The following is a 19,180-nucleotide window of genomic DNA, read 5'->3' as shown; positions in this document are numbered from 1 at the left end:
ATTGTCAGTCATTCTGGTGACTCAATCAAACTTTTCAAAAAGTGGAGAGGGCGGGTCTTATCTAAAATTCGGAAAGATCCTCCGCTATACCTTTAAGTTGAGCCTTTGCTCATTGTCAGGTCTCCGTTTTGTATCTGTTGTGTTAATGCCTGCCTTTTGGATTACTTGTTATTAAACTACATTTGGAACTTTATTCAACTGTCTTCGTCTTCCGGCCTGCAAACACACCTGTGACAAGGTTACAAGTTTGAGTGATCTGATGTTGAGGAGCCCATGCTTTAGAAATTTATTTTGTTCCGTAATTTTGTTATTTTAATCGAAAAACATAATCCATCCTCCTGTTACACAGCATTATGTACCGGTACTTGTTCTTTTTTCGTATAATATTTAAAGACAACTCAATATTTGTATAAAAAGCAGATTTATTTACGAAACCATTGTAAAAAATAAGATAAAGATAAGACTTTGACAAGAGACATTCAAATGTCAGTAGTGCCCTCAGGTTTAACAGTAGTGCACGAACCTTCAGTGTTTCTCCAGGTTTTCAGTGTGCGCTCCTGCTGCCCAGCAGACAGACAGCACAGCGGCCCATCTTGGGAGTGCAGTACTCTTTAAATCAACAGGATTGAATCCCTTGTCACATAAAAGATCACTTTTTTTGAAACTATTGACAATCATGAGCATGTCAAAGGGACCCCTGGTACAATATATGTTTAACACAGCAATGAAAATGAACACGACTGCAGATGGCATTCAGAAAAGATCTGTAAACACTGAGAGGTGCTGGTTTGTGCAAATGTATGGTGCTCCTGTGAAGTTCACATACACATGCATCTTTACATATACAGTCCTGGCATTATTGTGTTATTTCAGAGAAAAATATTTGTCCTTGTAATCTTTTATTAAAATATAATAACTTGCTTAGCCTCAACTAAATGTCTACCATTAGAAATCTCTCTTCCTTTTTCATCCTCTTCACTCAAACCTTCTGACAATCTGGTATGTAACATCGACTTTTCATAATCCAATCTATTCCCAATGGATAAAATCACTAATTTTCTTCTTGTTGAATATCATGTTTCACTCAGAAATACTTTAAATTACAGAAATAAAATGGGCTGTGAATGGCAGCGTTTTGACTTTCAAAGCTAACAGATATGTACTGTTTGTTGTTCCTCTGTAGCCTTGTACTAAAGTCACATCTACAGCTAAAAGCCAAAAAAAAAACAAAAAAAAAAAAAAAAGGAAGAATATCCAGGAGAACGTTCAACCACACAAAATGAGAAGCTCAGGACAGTGATCATAAATTCTTGCGTTTCTTCCTCAGTTCTTCTGCGGCTCAGCCCTCAAACACAGCCTGTCTCGAAGAGTTTGAGCAGATCTTTACAGTCTGGGTCGATGAGATCTGCTGGTTTCTCCCCATTTTCATTCTCTGCTTCCACACTGGCACCCAGAGAGAGAAGGTACCTAGAGAAAAAAAAATTACATTTGACATTTTAATACAAATAATTGAGCAAATCTGATACCCCCTCTGGAAAACAAGTACACTTCAGTATACTTGGGGAAAAAACAGTACCTGTCATTGTACTGTCTGGTATAGTTATAGTAGAGTTTTTGACTTCCTGCTCAGCTACTGTTCGGACGCTCTTGCTTACTGCTCCACGCTTTGCTCTATCGCTTTTACATTTTATCTCCTATTTTTTTATATTTTATTTCCTTTATTTTATTTCCTTTTATCAACTAATTTTAACTTCAGCAAATCAGCACAGTGCTCATACGACAAAGTTTGGATTACTACAAAAATTGAGAATTCTTTTACCCGACCAGCTTACATTCCGGGAAAGGAAAACACAACTGCCTACAAGGATAAGAGAAAATGCCTCTTCTGGAATCTACTTGCTGCACCAACTGCCACAGACTTTTACAAAGGGTTGCAGTTCTTGAAACAAAGTTACTTACGGGACCACCAAACCAGACGGAGCACACAACAGAGCTTCGTCATGGACACCCTCAGCATACCGGTGAGTCCCATGAAATCAGTGCTCCTCGACAGGTAGAGAAACAAGCCGATCGACTTACAAATCGATGGCACAAACAGGGAGCGAGACCCAAAGGCACTCGAGACATCAGATTGTTACGAGCAACACATATTGCCGCAGTAGCATCCTCTACCCCAGATACAGCTCTGACAAGGATTGCAAACACTGGTCTCCTACCACCGCCTATACATCTTGAGAACAGATTTGAAGTACTAAGGAATGTAAATGAGGAATCCCCAAACGTGATGAATGTGATCGAACACAGACTGAATGGGCCAGTAGCTAACACTGATGCTAACTGGCGCTCAAGGTCGAGCAGACAGCGGCACTCAGCTCAGAGCGCAGCCGAGCTCAGGACTCTGATAGTGGGGGACACCATAATCAGAAACATTAGCAGCAGGGATACAACTACGTGCTGCCTTCCACAAGCAACAACTTCTGATGTAAACAGGGAACTTCAGAACATTCTGATGAAACATAAGTCTGCAAATCGACTCATCATTCATGTGGGGAAGAATGATATTCATAAAGAGCAGTCAGAACTCCTTAAGAAGGATTTCCATTAACTTTTTGAAACACTTAAAAGACTGAAAGTCCAAACATTCATCAGTGGACCTCTCCCAGCAAGAGGAACAAACCGGTTTTCACGGTTACTTGGGCTTAATACGTGGCTGCAAAACACCTGCAATATAAAAGCAGTGAACTTCATTGACAACTTCAATCTTTTCTGGAGTCAGAGACAACTGTTTCATCGGGATGGCCATCACCCAAACAAACTTGGTTCAAGAGTGTTAAAGGACAATATCTACTTCTCCCTCAATCATCCTTCTGCAGTGTGTGCCAATCCACTCAATCTGAACGGCACACACACACCTGGACACAGTATGAATGACCACGGGACTTCACTTCAGCAGCAAAATGGACATGATAACGCCACTCCACCACAACAACCTCTGCTCACGGACACAATCTCAGCTGAGCCCTGCCCACAGAGCTCAGCCCTGCCCTGCCCACAGACAGACATATCAGAACTGCTTGAAGATTCAACACCCAAGGACGACTTCCTGGAAAACAGCCAGGGAAGCCAGGACAGCATATTACAGCCTCCGATGACACCAGAGCAACAGCCCCTTTCACCAGACACGTTAACCCTCTCCCCAGCATCGCCACTTCTGTGCTTCTCACAGAAAATGGAAGAACTGGTGCATGCTGGAACCAGACTATCCCACTCTTTTGCTGCAAGCCCCCAGATACCAACCAAAAAAAGACAGGCACCATTACCACCAAAGCCTGCGGGCCCAGCTCGCCCTCCCCCTCCTGTGAGAGCTCTTCGGCCTCTGCCACAACGCCAGGGCCCACACCCTCCTCCATCAGCTCAAGGTGAACCAAAAACAACTGATACCAGCTCTCAGTGATATGTGTCGGGTCCCCGTTTTGATAACAGTAATTTTCTCAAATGTTTACAGAACAAACGGGAACCCAATGTGCCTGTATCTTTCTCTGTTGCTGTTCTATTACAAGATAGAAAGCCTAAGGCCTTCAATAGCCGTACAGCAAACCTAACTAATCTGGTCCCTATTACACGTCAAACTAAGACTGATGTGGGGAAAAGTAAGTCTGTTAAGTTAGCACTCTTTAACATCCGCTCACTTAAAAATAAATCACTTCTAGTCAACGACTTAATAACCACAAACAATCTGGATTTTATGCTTCTGAATGAAACCTGGCTAGAAGACAGCTGCAGTGCAACAATCCTCAATGAAACATCCCCTCCTAACTTTACTTTTATGAGTGTCTGCAGAGCTGGTAAGAGAGGTGGGGGTCTAGCTGCTCTTTTTAAAGATATCTATCAATGTAAGCAAATATCATTTGGGAATTACTTGTCTTTCGAATATCTGGGTATTGTGTTAAAAGGTGCTCCACGCATTTTACTTATCATTATTTACAGGCCTCCAAAATACTCTTCAGCCTTTGCTGAGGACTTTACAGAACTATTATCAACAATTACATCAGAGTTTGACTGTTTTGCCATTGCTGGAGATTTTAACATCCACATCGATAGTGCAGAAAACAACATGGCTAAAGAAATCAAAAGTGTTTTAAAAACTTTTGATCTGACTCAGCATGTACATGGACCCACACACAATCGTGGACACACTCTAGATTTACTTATCAGTAAGGGTCTAAACATTTCATCGATTGTTATTAAGAATGTAGCACTGTCTGATCATTTCTGTATTTTCTTTGATATATTGATCTCTCCTGCCATTGAAGCTAGATCTGTGTCTGTCAAGAAGAGATGCTTAAATGAGAACACCAGTGTACTGTTTATGAAGGCTATATCCTTAACACCAAGTATATCTGCTGACTCTGTTGATTTTCTCCTTGATTCTTTTAACTCAAAAGTTAAAAGTGTAATTGATGATATTGCTCCTGTTAAAGTCAGGAAGAAGAGTGGCAGACAAAAAGCACCTTGGAGAAACTCAACAGCAGTGCAAAATATGAAAAGACAATGCAGAAAAGCAGAGTGCATGTGGCGGAAGACTAAACTTGTAGTCCATTATAACATCTACAAAGTCAGCCTTCATGCTTTCAATATGGAACTAGGCAAAGCTAGACAGACTTTCTTCTCAAATATTATAAACAGTAATTTAAACAACACACGCACTCTTTTTGCTACTGTAGAGAGACTGACAAACCCCCCAAGCCAGATTCCCAGTGAAATGCTCTCAGACAACAAGTGCAGTGAGTTTGCTTCTTTCTTCTCTGAGAAAATCAATAATATCAGAAAGGTGTTCAGCACATCCTTGAGTTGCGCTGGGGTCAGACAGATCAGACCACAACCTGAGAAAGTAGTAACTTTGTCTGATTTCAAAGAAATTGATGGCAAAATTTTGGAAGAAACCGTACAGCTCCTTAAAACATCAACCTGCGCTCTTGACACACTTCCCACATCATTTTTCAAAAGTGTGTTAAACAGTTTAGAAGCAGATCTCCTAGAAGTGGTAAATGCCTCACTTCTCTCTGGGAGTTTTCCAAACTCCCTGAAAACTGCAGTTGTCAAGCCCCTCCTGAAAAAGAGCAATCTGGATAGGACCATATTAAGCAACTATAGGCTGATCTCAAATCTTCCTTTCATAGGCAAGATCATTGAAAAAGTTGTCTTCAATCAGCTGAACAAATTCTTATGCTCGAATGGATACTTTGACAATTTTCAATCTGGTTTCCGACCGCACCACAGCACAGAGACAGCGCTCATAAAGATAATAAACGATATTCGCTTAAATACTGATTCAGGCAAATTATCAGTGCTGGTGCTACTCGACCTCAGTGCTGCATTTGACACTGTCGATCATAACATACTTCTTGACAGGCTGGAAAACTGGGTGGGGCTTTCTGGGATAGTCCTAAAATGGTTCAGGTCATACTTAGATGGGAGAGGTTATTATGTGAGTATAGGAGATCATAAGTCTGAGTGGACATCCATGACATGCGTAGTCCCTCAAGGCTCAATTCTTGCGCCACTCCTGTTCAACCTGTATATGCTCCCAATGAGCCAAATAATGAGAAAGAACCAAATTGCTTACCACAGCTATGCAGACGACACACAGCTCTACTTAGCCCTATCGCCTAACGATTACAGCCCCATTGACTCCCTGTGCCAATGCATTGATGAAGTCAACAGTTGGATGTGTCAAAACTTTCTTCAGTTAAACAAAGACAAAACTGAAGTCATTGCGTTTGGAAACAAAGATGAAGTTCTCAAGGTGAATGCATACCTTCACTTTAGGGGTCAAACAACTAAAAATCAAGTCAGGAATCTTGGTGTGACACTAGAGTCAGACCTTAGTTTCAGTAGTCATGTCAAAGCAATAACTAAATCAGCATACTATCATCTGAAAAATATTGCAAGAATTAGATGCTTTGTTTCCAGACAAGACTTAGAGAAACTTGTGCATGCTTTCATCACCAGCAGGGTGGATTACTGTAATGGACTCCTCACTGGCCTTCCCAAAAAGACCATAAGACAGTTGCAGCTCATACAGAACGCTGCCGCCAGGATTCTGAGCAAAACCAGAAAATATGAACATATCACACCAGTCCTCAGGTCTTTACACTGGCTCCCAGTTAAATTTAGGATTGATTTTAAAGTATTATTACTGGTATATAAATCATTCAATGGCCTAGGACCTCAATACATTGCAGATATGCTCACTGAATATAAACCCAACAGATCACTCAGATCACTAGGATCATATCAGCTAGAAATACCAAGGGTTCACTCTAAGCATGGCGAGTCCGCTTTTAGCTATTATGCCAGCCGCAGCTGGAACCAGCTTCCAGAGGAGATCAGACGTGCTCCTACTGTAGTCACTTTCAAATCCAGACTCAAAACACATCTGTTTAGCTATGCATTTAATGAATGAGCACTGTGCCACTGCTCGTCCGACTATCTGTACTGTACTGTATTTTATTTTTTATTTTTCTAAACTGTTTTAATTATTCTTATTTCTTTTTATTATTTTAATTTCTTCTATGTAAAGCACTTTGAATCGCCATTGTGTATGAAATGTGCTATATAAATAAACTTGCCTTGCCTTGCCTAGAGTTAAACTGTCCATTCATTGTCATGGTTCATTGTTCATTGTTTATGTTTAGTGCATGAGTTAATGTACAGTGCCCTCCACAATTATTGAACCCCCTGGTAAATATGATCAAAATTGGCTGTAAAAAATAAATCTGCATCGATTATCCTTGTGATCTTTCATTCAAAAAATTTGCAAAATTCTAACCTTTCATTGAAGTAAAAGAATTGAAAGTGGGGGGAAATCACATTATGAAATAAATGTTTTTCTCCAAAACACGTTGGCCACAATTATTGAAACCCCTAGAATTTTTTACGAGTAAAATATCTCTGAAGTATATTCCCATTAATATTTACCTTTTTTAGTACACCAGGGTGACTAGGAACATGAAATTGTCCAGCTATGACTTCGTGTTTCACAGGAGTTTAAATATGAGGAAACACAAAGGCCAAATCCCCTTAATCATCCATCACAATGAGTAAAACCACAGAATATAGTTCTGATGCGTAGCAAAAGATTGTTGAGCATCACAAACTAGAAAGTGGCTGTAAGACAATAGCTAAAGAATTGAAAATCCCCATTTTGACCATCAGGACAATAATTAAGAAGTTATAACCAACTAAAGATGTTATGAATCTGCCAGGAAAAGGACGTGTGTCTATATTATCTTAATGCACGGCGAGGATGAAAGTTTGAGTGGCCAAAGACTCTTCAAGGATCACAGATGGAGAATTGCAGAGATTAGTTGAGTCTTAGGGTCAGAAACCCCTAAAAAAAAATTATCAAACAACCCCTACATCCCCACATGTTGTTTGGGAGGGTTTAAAAAAAAAACCTCCTCGCTCCTCCAAAAACAAATTCCAGCAAATTTAATTGTCAGACATGACTGGATCTTCAAACAACACAGGGTTCTGTGATCAGATGAGACTAAAACAGAGCTTTTTGGCAGCAAACACACTAGATGGGTTTGGTGAACACAAGGATAAAAAGTACCCCATGTGTACAATTTAATATACCATTGGATCTTTAATGTTGTGGGCATATTTTTCTGCTGGAGGTCCTGGACTTCTTGTTCAGATACATGGCATTGTGGATTCTATCAAATATCAACAGATAAAAAATCAAAACCTGATGCCTTCTGCTAGAAATCTTATAATGGGCCGTGGTTGGATCTTCCATCAGGACAACGATCCAAAACAAACATCAAAATCAAAACAAAAATTTGTTGTGGAGCACAAAATGAAGCTTCTGCCATGACCGTCTCAGTCCCCTAACCTGATGAGTGGGCTGAACTGAAGAGAAGAAGCACCAACATGGATCTGGGAATCTGAAGGATCTGGAGAGATTCTGTGTGGAGGAATGGTCTCTGATCTCTTGTCAGTTATTCTCCAAACTCATCAGGCATTATAGGAGAAAACTCAGAGCTGTTATCTTGGCAAAAGGAGATTGCAAAAAGTATTTAATGAAAGGGTTTCAATAATTGTGGCCAACGTGTTTTGGAGAAAAACATTTATTTCATAATGTGATTTTCCCCCCACTTTCAATTCTTTTACTTCAATGAAAGGTTAGAATTTTGCACATTTTTTGAATGAAAGATCACAAGGATAATCGATGCAGATTTATTTTTTACAGCCAATTTTGATCATATTTACCAGGGGGTTCAATAATTGTGGAGGGCACTGTATGTGTTGATGTATGAGTGATTTTGTCAGTGAAATACATTTGTTTTTGCAAGCACAGGGTAATCTAATGCAATATTAATTTGCTTTCAGACGGTTTTTGGTGTTGCTTGTGTGAACTCTCACCGTGCAATCTCAGGGTAACCGTCGCTGCACGCCATATGCAGTGGTGTCCATCCGTTCTCATCCCTCTGATGAACGTCAGCTCCGTACTTTATCAGGAGCTTCACACACTCCAGGTTTCCTGAGAGAACGGCTTCATGGAGTGCTGCCATTCCTGAGAAGATGAAGAAAAATACAAATCAGCTCTTATTATGGTTTGGAATTGGAAATATGGAATTATACTAATTCTCCCTAAACAGACACATGAAGATCCATGTATTAAGTTAATTGTGCTATTTCTAGTAGACATGGAGTTTTCATTTTGTATAAATTGTATCTTAATTTTGATCAATGTTTTATCAACCAATTACCTGTATTTAATAAATAAGAACCAAATATATAGCAGACAATGTTAGGCGCCGACACAATCAATTGCATTCCACGTGAACTGGAGGGTGCCGAAACTCAGCTTGTGCCTCACAGATTTGAGAAATATAGGTATCTATATAGAAAGCTTCAAATGTCTACTTTTAAACAAAACTATTCAAAACAAAAAGAAATAGGCTACTCTCTGATTATGTAATTATGTAAATGTGCATTTCTCTCTGGCGTTCTGTTCATGGCGAGTCCGCATCATCAACTTGCAGAAAACTCTGCATTTTTAACGTTAACAGTCGGTTCTGAGCACATGGTTAGCATATAATGTGCCGTGATTAGGGTGCATGCTGGTAATGCTGAGATGATTGAAATACCGAGTATATGTTATTGTATGAGTTTCATGTTGTACTTTATTTGTTAATTCTGTGTTTGTGTTTATTTTGTGCCGATTCGAGTGTGAGACATCATGAGATTCGTATATCACATCATGAGTATGTAGTTAAGTGAACTATAACTGGATATGGCATGAATGAAATTGAACTGTTTATATTTCCAGCACATAAATCAAAGCTATTTTGAAAAGTGTGACTGTGTGCATTTGTCTTGATCTGCATAATTTGTATTCATTTATGTTGAAATGTATTCATTATAATGCAACGGTGAAGAAGCATTGCTTGAAGATGTATTCATTTAATATCATCCTTTACAGGAGTAGGCTATATCACACAAACACCTTAGCTGTCATGCACCTTTACCATTCCAAATGTTATGGATATTTGTCCATTTATCATGGTCATTAAGGCTTTCCTGAGGTAAATGTTATGTGACATAATTGTTCTCCAGCTGTATTGACTTTTGCCCGGTTGAAAAACACTGATTGGTCGAGACTATGAATGAGGAATATACATTTAGGTAAGTTGTGTGAGAGAATGGATGTGAGGCATGAGAGCGTGTGATAAGTGATAATTGCGTGAGTCTCACGGTGAATGCGTGAGAGTGGGCAGAACTCTTTTACTTCAGGCAGTGACTGGTAATGAGTCTGATCTTCAAAAAAGACAAGTTTACTAGTCTCGTATTTCCCCGGCGGAAGATAAATGCTCTGCTGTGATTTTGTAGATGGACCGTTTTGGGAATAATGTTACACGAAGCAGAGTTGAAGGGCAAGCAGGGTCGGCAGCAGAAATGTAAACGTTGGATGAATCATATAATTTAGGGGATCGTTAAGATGTCCTACTTTTGACGACACGACGTCCACTCAGAGCCGTTGAAAAACAACAAAATTAGGAAACTGTTGCAGTCGCCGGCTGGATGTCAGTAGAAGCCGCTCGCGTTCTGCCACCCGGAAGTATCTTGGTGCCTATTGTTTACAAACATTCTGAAAAGGCCAATCGAGCTCATTATAATCTTTGAGACTGCGTACTAGCACCCCAGTGCATCCTGCATCCTACTGCGTATCGATACCACGAGTTTTCATTTTCATTTAGCGTAGTATTTACACGCCAAAGTCACATTTTGCGTTCATATGGTAAGCAAAACCCTCCCGTTAAACTTCTATTGATGGAAAATGCGTATACTTTGCACGCAGGACCTATATGGGGAGGCTGCAGACTAGAGTTGTGACGTTCGCGACGAACCGACTCTTTTGAACGGCTTATAAACATGAACGATGGGAGCCGAGTCGCGGCTGGAGGGGAGCCGTTCTTTCTGTCGTTCTTTTTTTCCTATGCGTGTTTCACACAGATGCACACAAATTAGCTCCTCCGCAGACAGAACAGTTATAGGGGGAGGGGCGCACCCAGCGCAGGGGTGCTACTGCCTAACAGCATGATGATAGTTGTGCACGCATGGACTGTATGTAGACATTTCCATTTTATTTATTCTAATTTTATCTACAGTAGGCCTATATATTTAAAACTTTAAATATTTTTTTGTTTTCTATCAAAATGTTATTGTGTGATAACAATGTTCTTGTGTGGAAGTGTTAAACGCTGTTTTGCACAGAAATTCATTGCAGCCGGCTTTGTTTTTGATGTTTATTTGTGAGTAGGTATTGTATGAATAACATAAGTCAACGTAGCTTTACACATACACACACTTTGTACTAAAGGTAAATCCAAAATAGTGATGTCACTGTAAGCAGAGGGATGTTGTGCAACCCTATGGAATATAGTCCACACATGACAAATGAGGTAATAATCAATATTTCAGAATAATTCAAACTCAGATATTGGTGTGTGATATCTGAGTTTTAATTATTTGACTACAAATCTCACCTCATCATTCCTCCCAGTGATTATTTCCAGGATAAACTGAGATGCCCCCAAGCTGGCTTCTTAAATCTGACTAAATATTTAAAAAGAGCCAAAAGAGCTCTTTAGATTCTTTGAAATGTTAGATTCTTTGAAAGGAACGGATCGCCAAGACCCGGATCCCCTCAAAGAGCCATAAATCCCATCACTACTGCAGACCTGGAGCCGGTAGACCCCAGGCAGTTTTACGCCCCAGCAGTTTTACGCCCCTGCTGTTCCTGATGCGTCCAGTAGGGGGATATACTGCGAAATAACACCATTAAATCGACGCTCAAAACTTACACATTAATAACCTTCCCGTTCATAGACTTTGCCCAATTGTGTGTTTTTTGTTAATTTAAATATAAACTTTACAGTGTAGATCTGCACTATGGATAAAATATCTGTAGATATTCAGTTGGGCTTCACTCAGCCTACAGAAGACTATTTGTTTTTGTGAATTAAAAAATTAATAATACACATAGTTGAATCAGATGACAAGTAATGATATATGACCTACTGTAGAATAGTTCATTGAATATTGAACATAGAATATATTTTATTATATAGAATATTTTTATATACAGGTGACTGAGTGAAATATGTTGTTGTGAATTTATATAAAGTTACATTTAGATATTAACCATATTTAGCCTATTAGACATACAGCACCGTGTAATCATATGGATCCTCGATGAAATATCTACTGTACTATTCACTATTGGTCATCATACAGCTACAAAACAGTGTCCTATAGCATTTTATGAAGACAAACACAATGTATCCCTTTTCTAAAATTCCAAGGGCCATTTAGAAGAAATAGACAATATTGTTGTTCACAAAAACATTATTTATCACACCATTTATGAATTATGATGACTCCTGACCTGTAGATGACTTCCCTATGGCTTGCCACTCTTCTTTAACTTTTTTTCTATCCTCCTGTCAGTGTTTCTGCTCACTGATTAAAAAAAAAAAAAAAAAAAAACACAAAAAAAGGACATCCATGGTGAACCCCCTAAGAGTCACAGACCCCATAAAAGAAAGTGTTACGAGAACACAAACTGCCTTTTTAATTTGAGTTTCATATCTGTGGGTATTTCATTAAAAAAAAATAAAAAAAAAAATTAAAGATTAAAAGATGTAAAAAGGACATCCATGATGAATTTGATATTGTCACAGTGTGTGTGGGTGTGCTGCCCAGAATTTATGTCAGGTGAGTATGGATTGCATCAATTTGCTCCTGATTTTCAAAGTACAACGGCACAGGCACTTGTTGGTGGAACACTTTTGGAAAAAGTGTCAAGACACTTTGATTTATTTTGGCCACTGATGATGAACTGTGCAGAGAAAATTGAAAATGACATTACAAACATGTCCATGTATGTCTCTGTAAGTCATTTATTTACTAGAGAAGCTATTGGTTTGGAATGCAGTTTAAAAAAGAGATGGGTGTTTATTATAGTTTATACAAGTTATACAAGAGGCCATCTCACGCAAGATAAAGACAGGCAACAAAAGAAAATGCAAAAGAAAATTAATTTTGAAAGTGACTAGGGCAGCTAAACTTACACGTGGTTAGCTAAGTTTAAGCAAGACAGAACATCAACCTGACCGTCCAGAACTTTTTGCTCTATCAAGCTAATCGTTTATAAATAATAAATGTTGCTTCATTGCTAAACAACAACAACTTTAGCAGATTATTTAATATACCTCAATTCGTGTCGCTGTACAGCCTCCCCCTACTGGACGCATCAGGAACAGCAGGGGCGTAAAACTGCCTAGGGCGTATATCTACCGGCTCCAGGTCTGCAGCCTCCCCCTACTCTGCAGAAATGTATTATAGTCAACATCATCATCCCGCCCCTTAAAGGGATAGTTCACTTTGAAATTAAATTTTGGTATGTTTTAGCTTACCTCAAGGGCATCCAAGATGTAGGTGTCTTTTTTTCCGCAGTAGTTTCAATTTTGATATGTTTAGGTCAAACCATTCTTGTCTGTCAGTCATTTAATGCAGGTCTGTGGTCACTGTCTCAAAGAGCATGCACAGAGTCCAAATTAAAAAAATTCCCCATCGTCCAAATTAAACAATTCCCCATCATAAGTACACATTGATGGCTTAAGACACGAAACGAGCGGTTTGTGTGAGAAAACGAACAGTATTTATATAGTTTTTACCCCTTGTAACACAGCCACATCCAAGTGATCTGAGGGCGCGCGCGCTTCCTGCTGTGTGACGTGTACGCAGACTGGTGCATAGATGTATAGACCCTTTGCAAACACGTGACCACGACCACGTGACGACGCCATGCTGGACGGCAAAATCACTGGACGCGCAGGCTGAGCAGTAGTAGACGAGCGGGAAATTTGAATAGTTTTAAACAGATTAAAATAGATAACGTTAACATTACCACTAAACTTCATGGCTTCTTCTATTGAAGAAGTTGTAGTGCCGTTATCGGTCGAGGTAGGGCATCTGGTAGGTGCTCACAAAGAGCGATATTTGGAGAAGTTGGAGATAGCAGGTTTGGATACAGACCCTTACCTTCTTCATCCCTCGGTTTTCACGGACCTCATTAAATCGCCGAGTCTGCCTGACTTCGGCCCACACGATTTGTACCACTATGTGGTAAACGGGGTATCCCCATACACTGGTGCTGATCTCAAAGCTTTTAAAAGTCTGGATGCTTACCAGTTCTTCGTAGCTGGCTGGGTTACAGCTACGCGATGCTACGCTAACGGCGGGGGGAGGTACCTCATAATGGCAAAGGTAAGACATCGATCTATGGTTTATTTTGTATTATTACATGGCTTAGTTGAATTCTAATGTAGAATGCAGTCTGTTATTTCTTGATAAATATTTATATAACACGTAGCCTATGATTTTAGAGTACATGGTCGGCCGTGGCTTTTTAATGGATGCCTGGACGCATCCCAGCTCTGGGAAGTGCAGTCATTAATTATCGATCACACGTTAATCCATGCAGACAGTAAATCACGGTGTGTCTGTGATCCGTAGTAACCACATATAATTGTAACATCTAGACATCTTCTTATCTGTGATTATATTCGCAGTAGCCTATGTTAAGATTCTACCAGTTAATCACAGCAAAGTATTCACAATGTGCATTTATTGTGTTACTGCAGCATTAAACAATAACATCACAATAACATTCATGTAAAAATAATGTATCTATGCCACTTTCTGTATTTGTAGGTGCATCATAGCCAGTAAACCACGGAGTGTCTGTGATCAGTAGCCACACATAATTTTTACATCTAGCCATCATCTCATCTGTGATTATATTCGCTGTAGCCTATGTTAAGATTTGACTATCACAGTGATTAAGATGTATTCACAAGGGGCATTTATGGTGTCACTGCAGCAGTAAATAATAACATCACAATAACATTCATGTAAGAATAATGTATTTATGCCACTTTCTGTAATTGTAGGTGCATCACAGTCAGTCACTGTCTGAAACCCAACTACAACCATGGGTATCTTTGAAGAAGGATGGGACAGTCTTGTGCGGCCACTGTACATGTAAAGCGGGCCTGGGAGAGGTGTGCTCCCACGTGACAGCTCTGCTGTATGCAATAGACTCTGCTGTTAAACATCTGGAAGACAAAAGCTGCACTGATGGGCCCAGACAGTGGGGACTTCCTCCTTTGAAAGCGGGCAAGGCTTTGTACGAAGAGGGATCAGGAATTGATTTCTCACATCCTGCCAAAAAGCGTTGTGGTGTAAACAACCAAAGCCATTCAGGTTGTCCATCTGTGAAAAAAGTGGGTGTGTCTGCAGCAGCTATAGAACAATTCTACAAGGCTCTGGATAATGCAACTCCAAACCCTTCAGAGAAGAGTGGTATCCTACGCATATTGCCACACTACTGTAAACAGTTTCAACCAAAAGTGGTGTCTCTGGGTCTACCACAGCCCCTGACTGAGTTATACAGTGCTCAGAACCGGAAGCTGTCTGCCTCGGACCTTGAGAAAAAATGTGATGCGGTATTCAATGATATGGAAGTCACACCAGAGCAGGTATAGTCATCCCTCTTAATCTCATATGACTAAAATGTGCTTTAAGGTGTCATGTCATTAATTTCATCTTCTATAATTTACAATGTTGTAGGCAGTAAAAGTTGAGGAAGAGACACGACAACAGGGAAAGTCAAGGCTATGGTTTGACATGAGGGCTGGTAGGGTGACAGCATCTAGGTTCAAGTCAGCTGCAAGGACAGACCCTACAAATCCTTCCAAATCCCTAATTAGGCAGATCTGTTACCCTGACCTATGCAGATTTTCAACAGTTGCAACCAGGCATGTGTGACATAATGACATAAACATACAGTTACTGTTTTTAATTTCACCATAGTGTAAGTGAGTAAAGAAATTAGATGTTCTTTGAACTTATGTTTCAACTATGGAAATGTATGCAATACATGTTGTGTTCTAATGTAGAGGGCCCCTGCTCACAAAAACATCAAAGAAACAAAAACAAGACAAAGAAATGCATTTATCATTGGAATATTTATTATAGTCAGTATTACAAATATCAACATTAAATTACAAACATGATGACAGATTACATCCCTCAATCTCTTTGAGTGCCCTTATCTATTTTTAATCCCAGGTGTATGGTGTAGGTCCTTTGCCTATTTATTCCTAATGTTCCTTTTAAATGGTTCCTGTTATATTTAATTTACACCTTTTTAAACTACTCTGTGATATCTGTGATAGAATATGATACAAGAGAATATTATGTGCTATTAAGATTAGGCCAATTTTGGGTACTGACATCTATAGTACTTATAGTTCTTAGGGAAATGAGAGAACAAATCCAATGAAAAGGACACTCAAAGAGCTACGATGACTTAAAGGAATAGTTCACTTTAAAATGAAAATTCTGTCATCATATACTCACTCTCATGTTGTTTCAAACCTGCATGAATTTCTTTCTTCTGCTGAACAGAAAGGAAGATATTTAGAAGATTATCAGTAACCAGACAGTTTTTGGATCCCATTGACTTCCATAGTATATTTTTTTCTACTATGGAAGTCAATGGGACCCAGAAACTGTCTGGTTACTGACATTCTTCTAAATATCTTCCTTTCTGTTCAGCAGAAGAAAGAAATTCATACAGGTTTGAAACAATATGAGGGTGAGTATATGAAAATTATCATTTTAAAGTGAACTATTCCTTTAATAACATTATTTTTCTCATTTTCAGATGGGGATGTGAACATGAACAAAAAGCCAGAGAGACATATGAGGCTTACGCTGCACAACATCATCAGGACCTAAGTGTTCGTGATGCCGGTCTCCATATTGATACCTCCCGTCCCTACCTTGGAGCATCTCCAGATGCCTTGCTGTCCTGCTCCTGCTGTGGCGATGGCATTTTGGAAATCAAGTGCCCACACTGTGCCAAAGACACCGGAGTCCTCAGTGCCACTGAAAAGAAACATTTCTGCATTGAGAACACAGATGGTACACATGCACTTAACAGAGATCATCAATACCACTACCAGGTGCAAGCCCAGTTGTTTGTGACGAAGCGGAAGTTTTGTGACTTCATGGTGTGGTCTACATCCGATTTTTTTATACAGAGAATTTTGCCTGATGCTGACTTTTTTACAGAAGCAGTGCAGAATGTTGAGGCCTTCTATAGGTCAGCCATTTTATCTGAGTTATTGGCCAAGACATATACATGCCCAGATAGACTGCTGTCAGACAAAACACAGTCCACAGACTCATGAAGTGAATTACTAGAATTGTTGGGTCTTTGTAAATTATAGTGTGGTCTAGACCTACTCCATTTGTAATGTTTTTCTTTTAATTTCTTATGATGTGATACTATAAATAAAATGTAATTGAATTATTAGTAAGATTTGCCAGTGTGTAATTCTACATACATTTAATATCCTTTTATAAAGTACAACAGCATAGTCAAAAGTTTGAGGGCTGGTTTATTTTACAAAAACATCTTTCAACACGTTTATAAAAGCCAACCTAAATTACATAATGTACACTCATATACAACTTTTATAACGTTTGTCCTGCATGTTTCAATTTAATACAAAGTGTGAATGTGTTAAGGGAACTGACACATGACAATTTTAAGAGGTTTATAAAACAGTAGAGTGATACAGTAGCCACTGTAGTGTACACACCATCTTACATTACGCAGCCACTAGCCTGGCATAACTTCAATAATAGTATATAATAGATGGTCTTAAAAGAGCTCTCATCCACAAATATGGGTTCTATGCAACTACTAACTAATAACTCTGTTACATTTCAGCTGATTTTAATGGATAAGTAAACAATTGATTGTTAAAGGGATACTCCACTTTATAATGAAAATTCTGTCACCATATAAGTTGCCCTAACGTTGTTTCAATCCTTTATGAATTTGTTCAACTATTTACACTTGAAATTGTAATTCAAATAAATGTGTTTAACTTTGAAACTTCTCTGTTAAAGAATAACAGGTTTTTTAGCTAATCAATTGGCACCACTGAGGGGCACAGATTCGTCAGGGCACAAGCCACTCTGACTATTTTGTCAAGAGAGGTGAACTCTTCTTCTTCTGACGACTTAATCAGAAGACTAATGGGCACAGGTCCATGCAACATCCTGTACTTGGATCGTGCTTGACCAATTACCCTCTCAACATGTATGCGGACTGCTGCAAGTTTTCTGGAATCTTCCAGTTCAACAGCGCCCAGCTGTTTTTTCCCCCGTGTAAAGGCAGGAGTTTCAACCCTTGCACAGTACAAGCCAACTTGTTCCTGAATCCTAAAGCCACGGTCTGCTAGGATCAAGTCTCCAGGTAGGAGATTATCCAAAAACCCACTGTTTGCTGTAATGTGAGCATCAGTTGACCGCCCACCCCAGCCCTTGGAGATGAAGGAGATTATCCCTTGTGGAGTTATACCTATTAGGTATTTAATGGTGTTGTGCGATTTATACTGAGAGTATGTCTGGGCCCTTGCCTTCAAATCTTTAGGTCTGTCAATGGTAATTTCAAAACAGTCTATTACTGACATGCAATGCTTGAAAGACTTTCTGAAACACATTGGCAGAGATGTTTGGACATCATTTCTGTCAGGCCATACCACACACACAGGTACTAAGTTGTCATTTAGTATATTAATGACATTTGTAAACACTCTTGAAATTGTAGACATATGAACACCAAACAGATATGACAAAAAAGCAATCGGAAGGTTAAGCCTGATCCTCATTAATGTCAACAGTAGCTGGTGGAAGATGGTGATGTTTGCCGTATCCTTAAGTAATGGAGTTACCAGATCAATCATTGCCATAAACACTTTATAGTTGGGCAGTCCTGTAAAGGTTTTAAGTTTGTCACTGTTTTCAAAAGTGCTCTGTTCCAGATCTGAGGGCTTCAGCTTCTCCTTCAGAGCAAATGTATCACCCCGGAGTTGCTGACACTCAAATTCAAGAGACTCAATGTAGTCTGAAGTGAGGTTGGTTTGGCACATTGCATCACATTTGCCACTAGTTTCACTAACACTAGCCTCTTCTACAATCGCCTCTTCTACAATCTCCTCTTCAACCTCACATAACACATTCATCTCAGCTGACAGATTGAGGAGTGCCCTGGCAGCTTCACGTTTGGAAGACGCCTGACGCTTTTTTTTCTTCATTGCCTCTCTGACCTCATACTTCCCTAGACTTCCCAGGGCTCGCCGCTTCTCAGGGGACTTTGTGTGCGCAAACACTGACGGCACATAATCAGGGGATAAAGGGTCATCACTCTTCTGTCCTGATAAAACAAATCATCTGCCTGAGTACCACCAAGAGGGAGCTTAGAACCATGGTCCCAGCCTATAACTATCCTCCTGAAACATCATCCATTTTCTATTTGTAAAGTAAATTGCAAAAACAACCTCTGGATGGGAAAAGGGTAATTTACAATCACTTTGAATGCAGCATGAGGTCTGCTCTGTGTTGTTTTTTCAACTTGAGGGTAAGTATATGATGACAGAATTTTCATTTTAAAGTGAACTATCCCTTTAAATAGCCTCACATGTGTCAATGTTTACATTGCCTCTAACGTAAATTTATGAGCATC

General features: G+C 39.4%; 1 protein-coding gene across 1 annotated transcript; it reads right to left on the bottom strand.

Moving 5' to 3' along the window:
• Positions 1-407: 407 nt before the first annotated feature.
• Positions 408-8,695, bottom strand: LOC307161048 (protein phosphatase 1 regulatory subunit 27-like). Its single transcript, XM_079875506.1, has 2 exons — positions 8,431-8,695; positions 408-1,467 (listed from the first exon to the last, which is right to left on the bottom strand). Exons 1-2 carry the CDS (start codon positions 8,577-8,579, stop codon positions 1,347-1,349), a joined length of 270 nt encoding a protein of 89 aa, XP_079731632.1. The 5' UTR covers positions 8,580-8,695; the 3' UTR covers positions 408-1,346.
• Between the last annotated feature and the right edge of the window lie 10,485 nt (positions 8,696-19,180).

The sequence above is a fragment of the Squalius cephalus genome (assembly GCF_949319135.1).
Source record: "Squalius cephalus genome assembly, chromosome: 1".
NCBI classification, from domain to species: Eukaryota; Metazoa; Chordata; class Actinopteri; order Cypriniformes; family Leuciscidae; genus Squalius; species Squalius cephalus.
Note: the sequence above shows the minus strand (reverse complement) of the source record. Positions and strands in the feature narration are given on the sequence as shown.

What these genes read in the sequence shown, in the direction of transcription:
- LOC307161048 (XM_079875506.1), bottom strand. Translation starts at nt 8,579, where the DNA reads ATGGCAGCACTCCATGAAGCCGTTCTCTCAGGAAACCTGGAGTGTGTG. An exon ending in GGTTACCCTGAGATTGCACG is followed by an intron (nt 1,468 to 8,430) that starts GTGAGAGTTCAC and finishes TTTTTTCTCTAG; the next exon opens with GTACCTTCTCTCTCTGGGTG.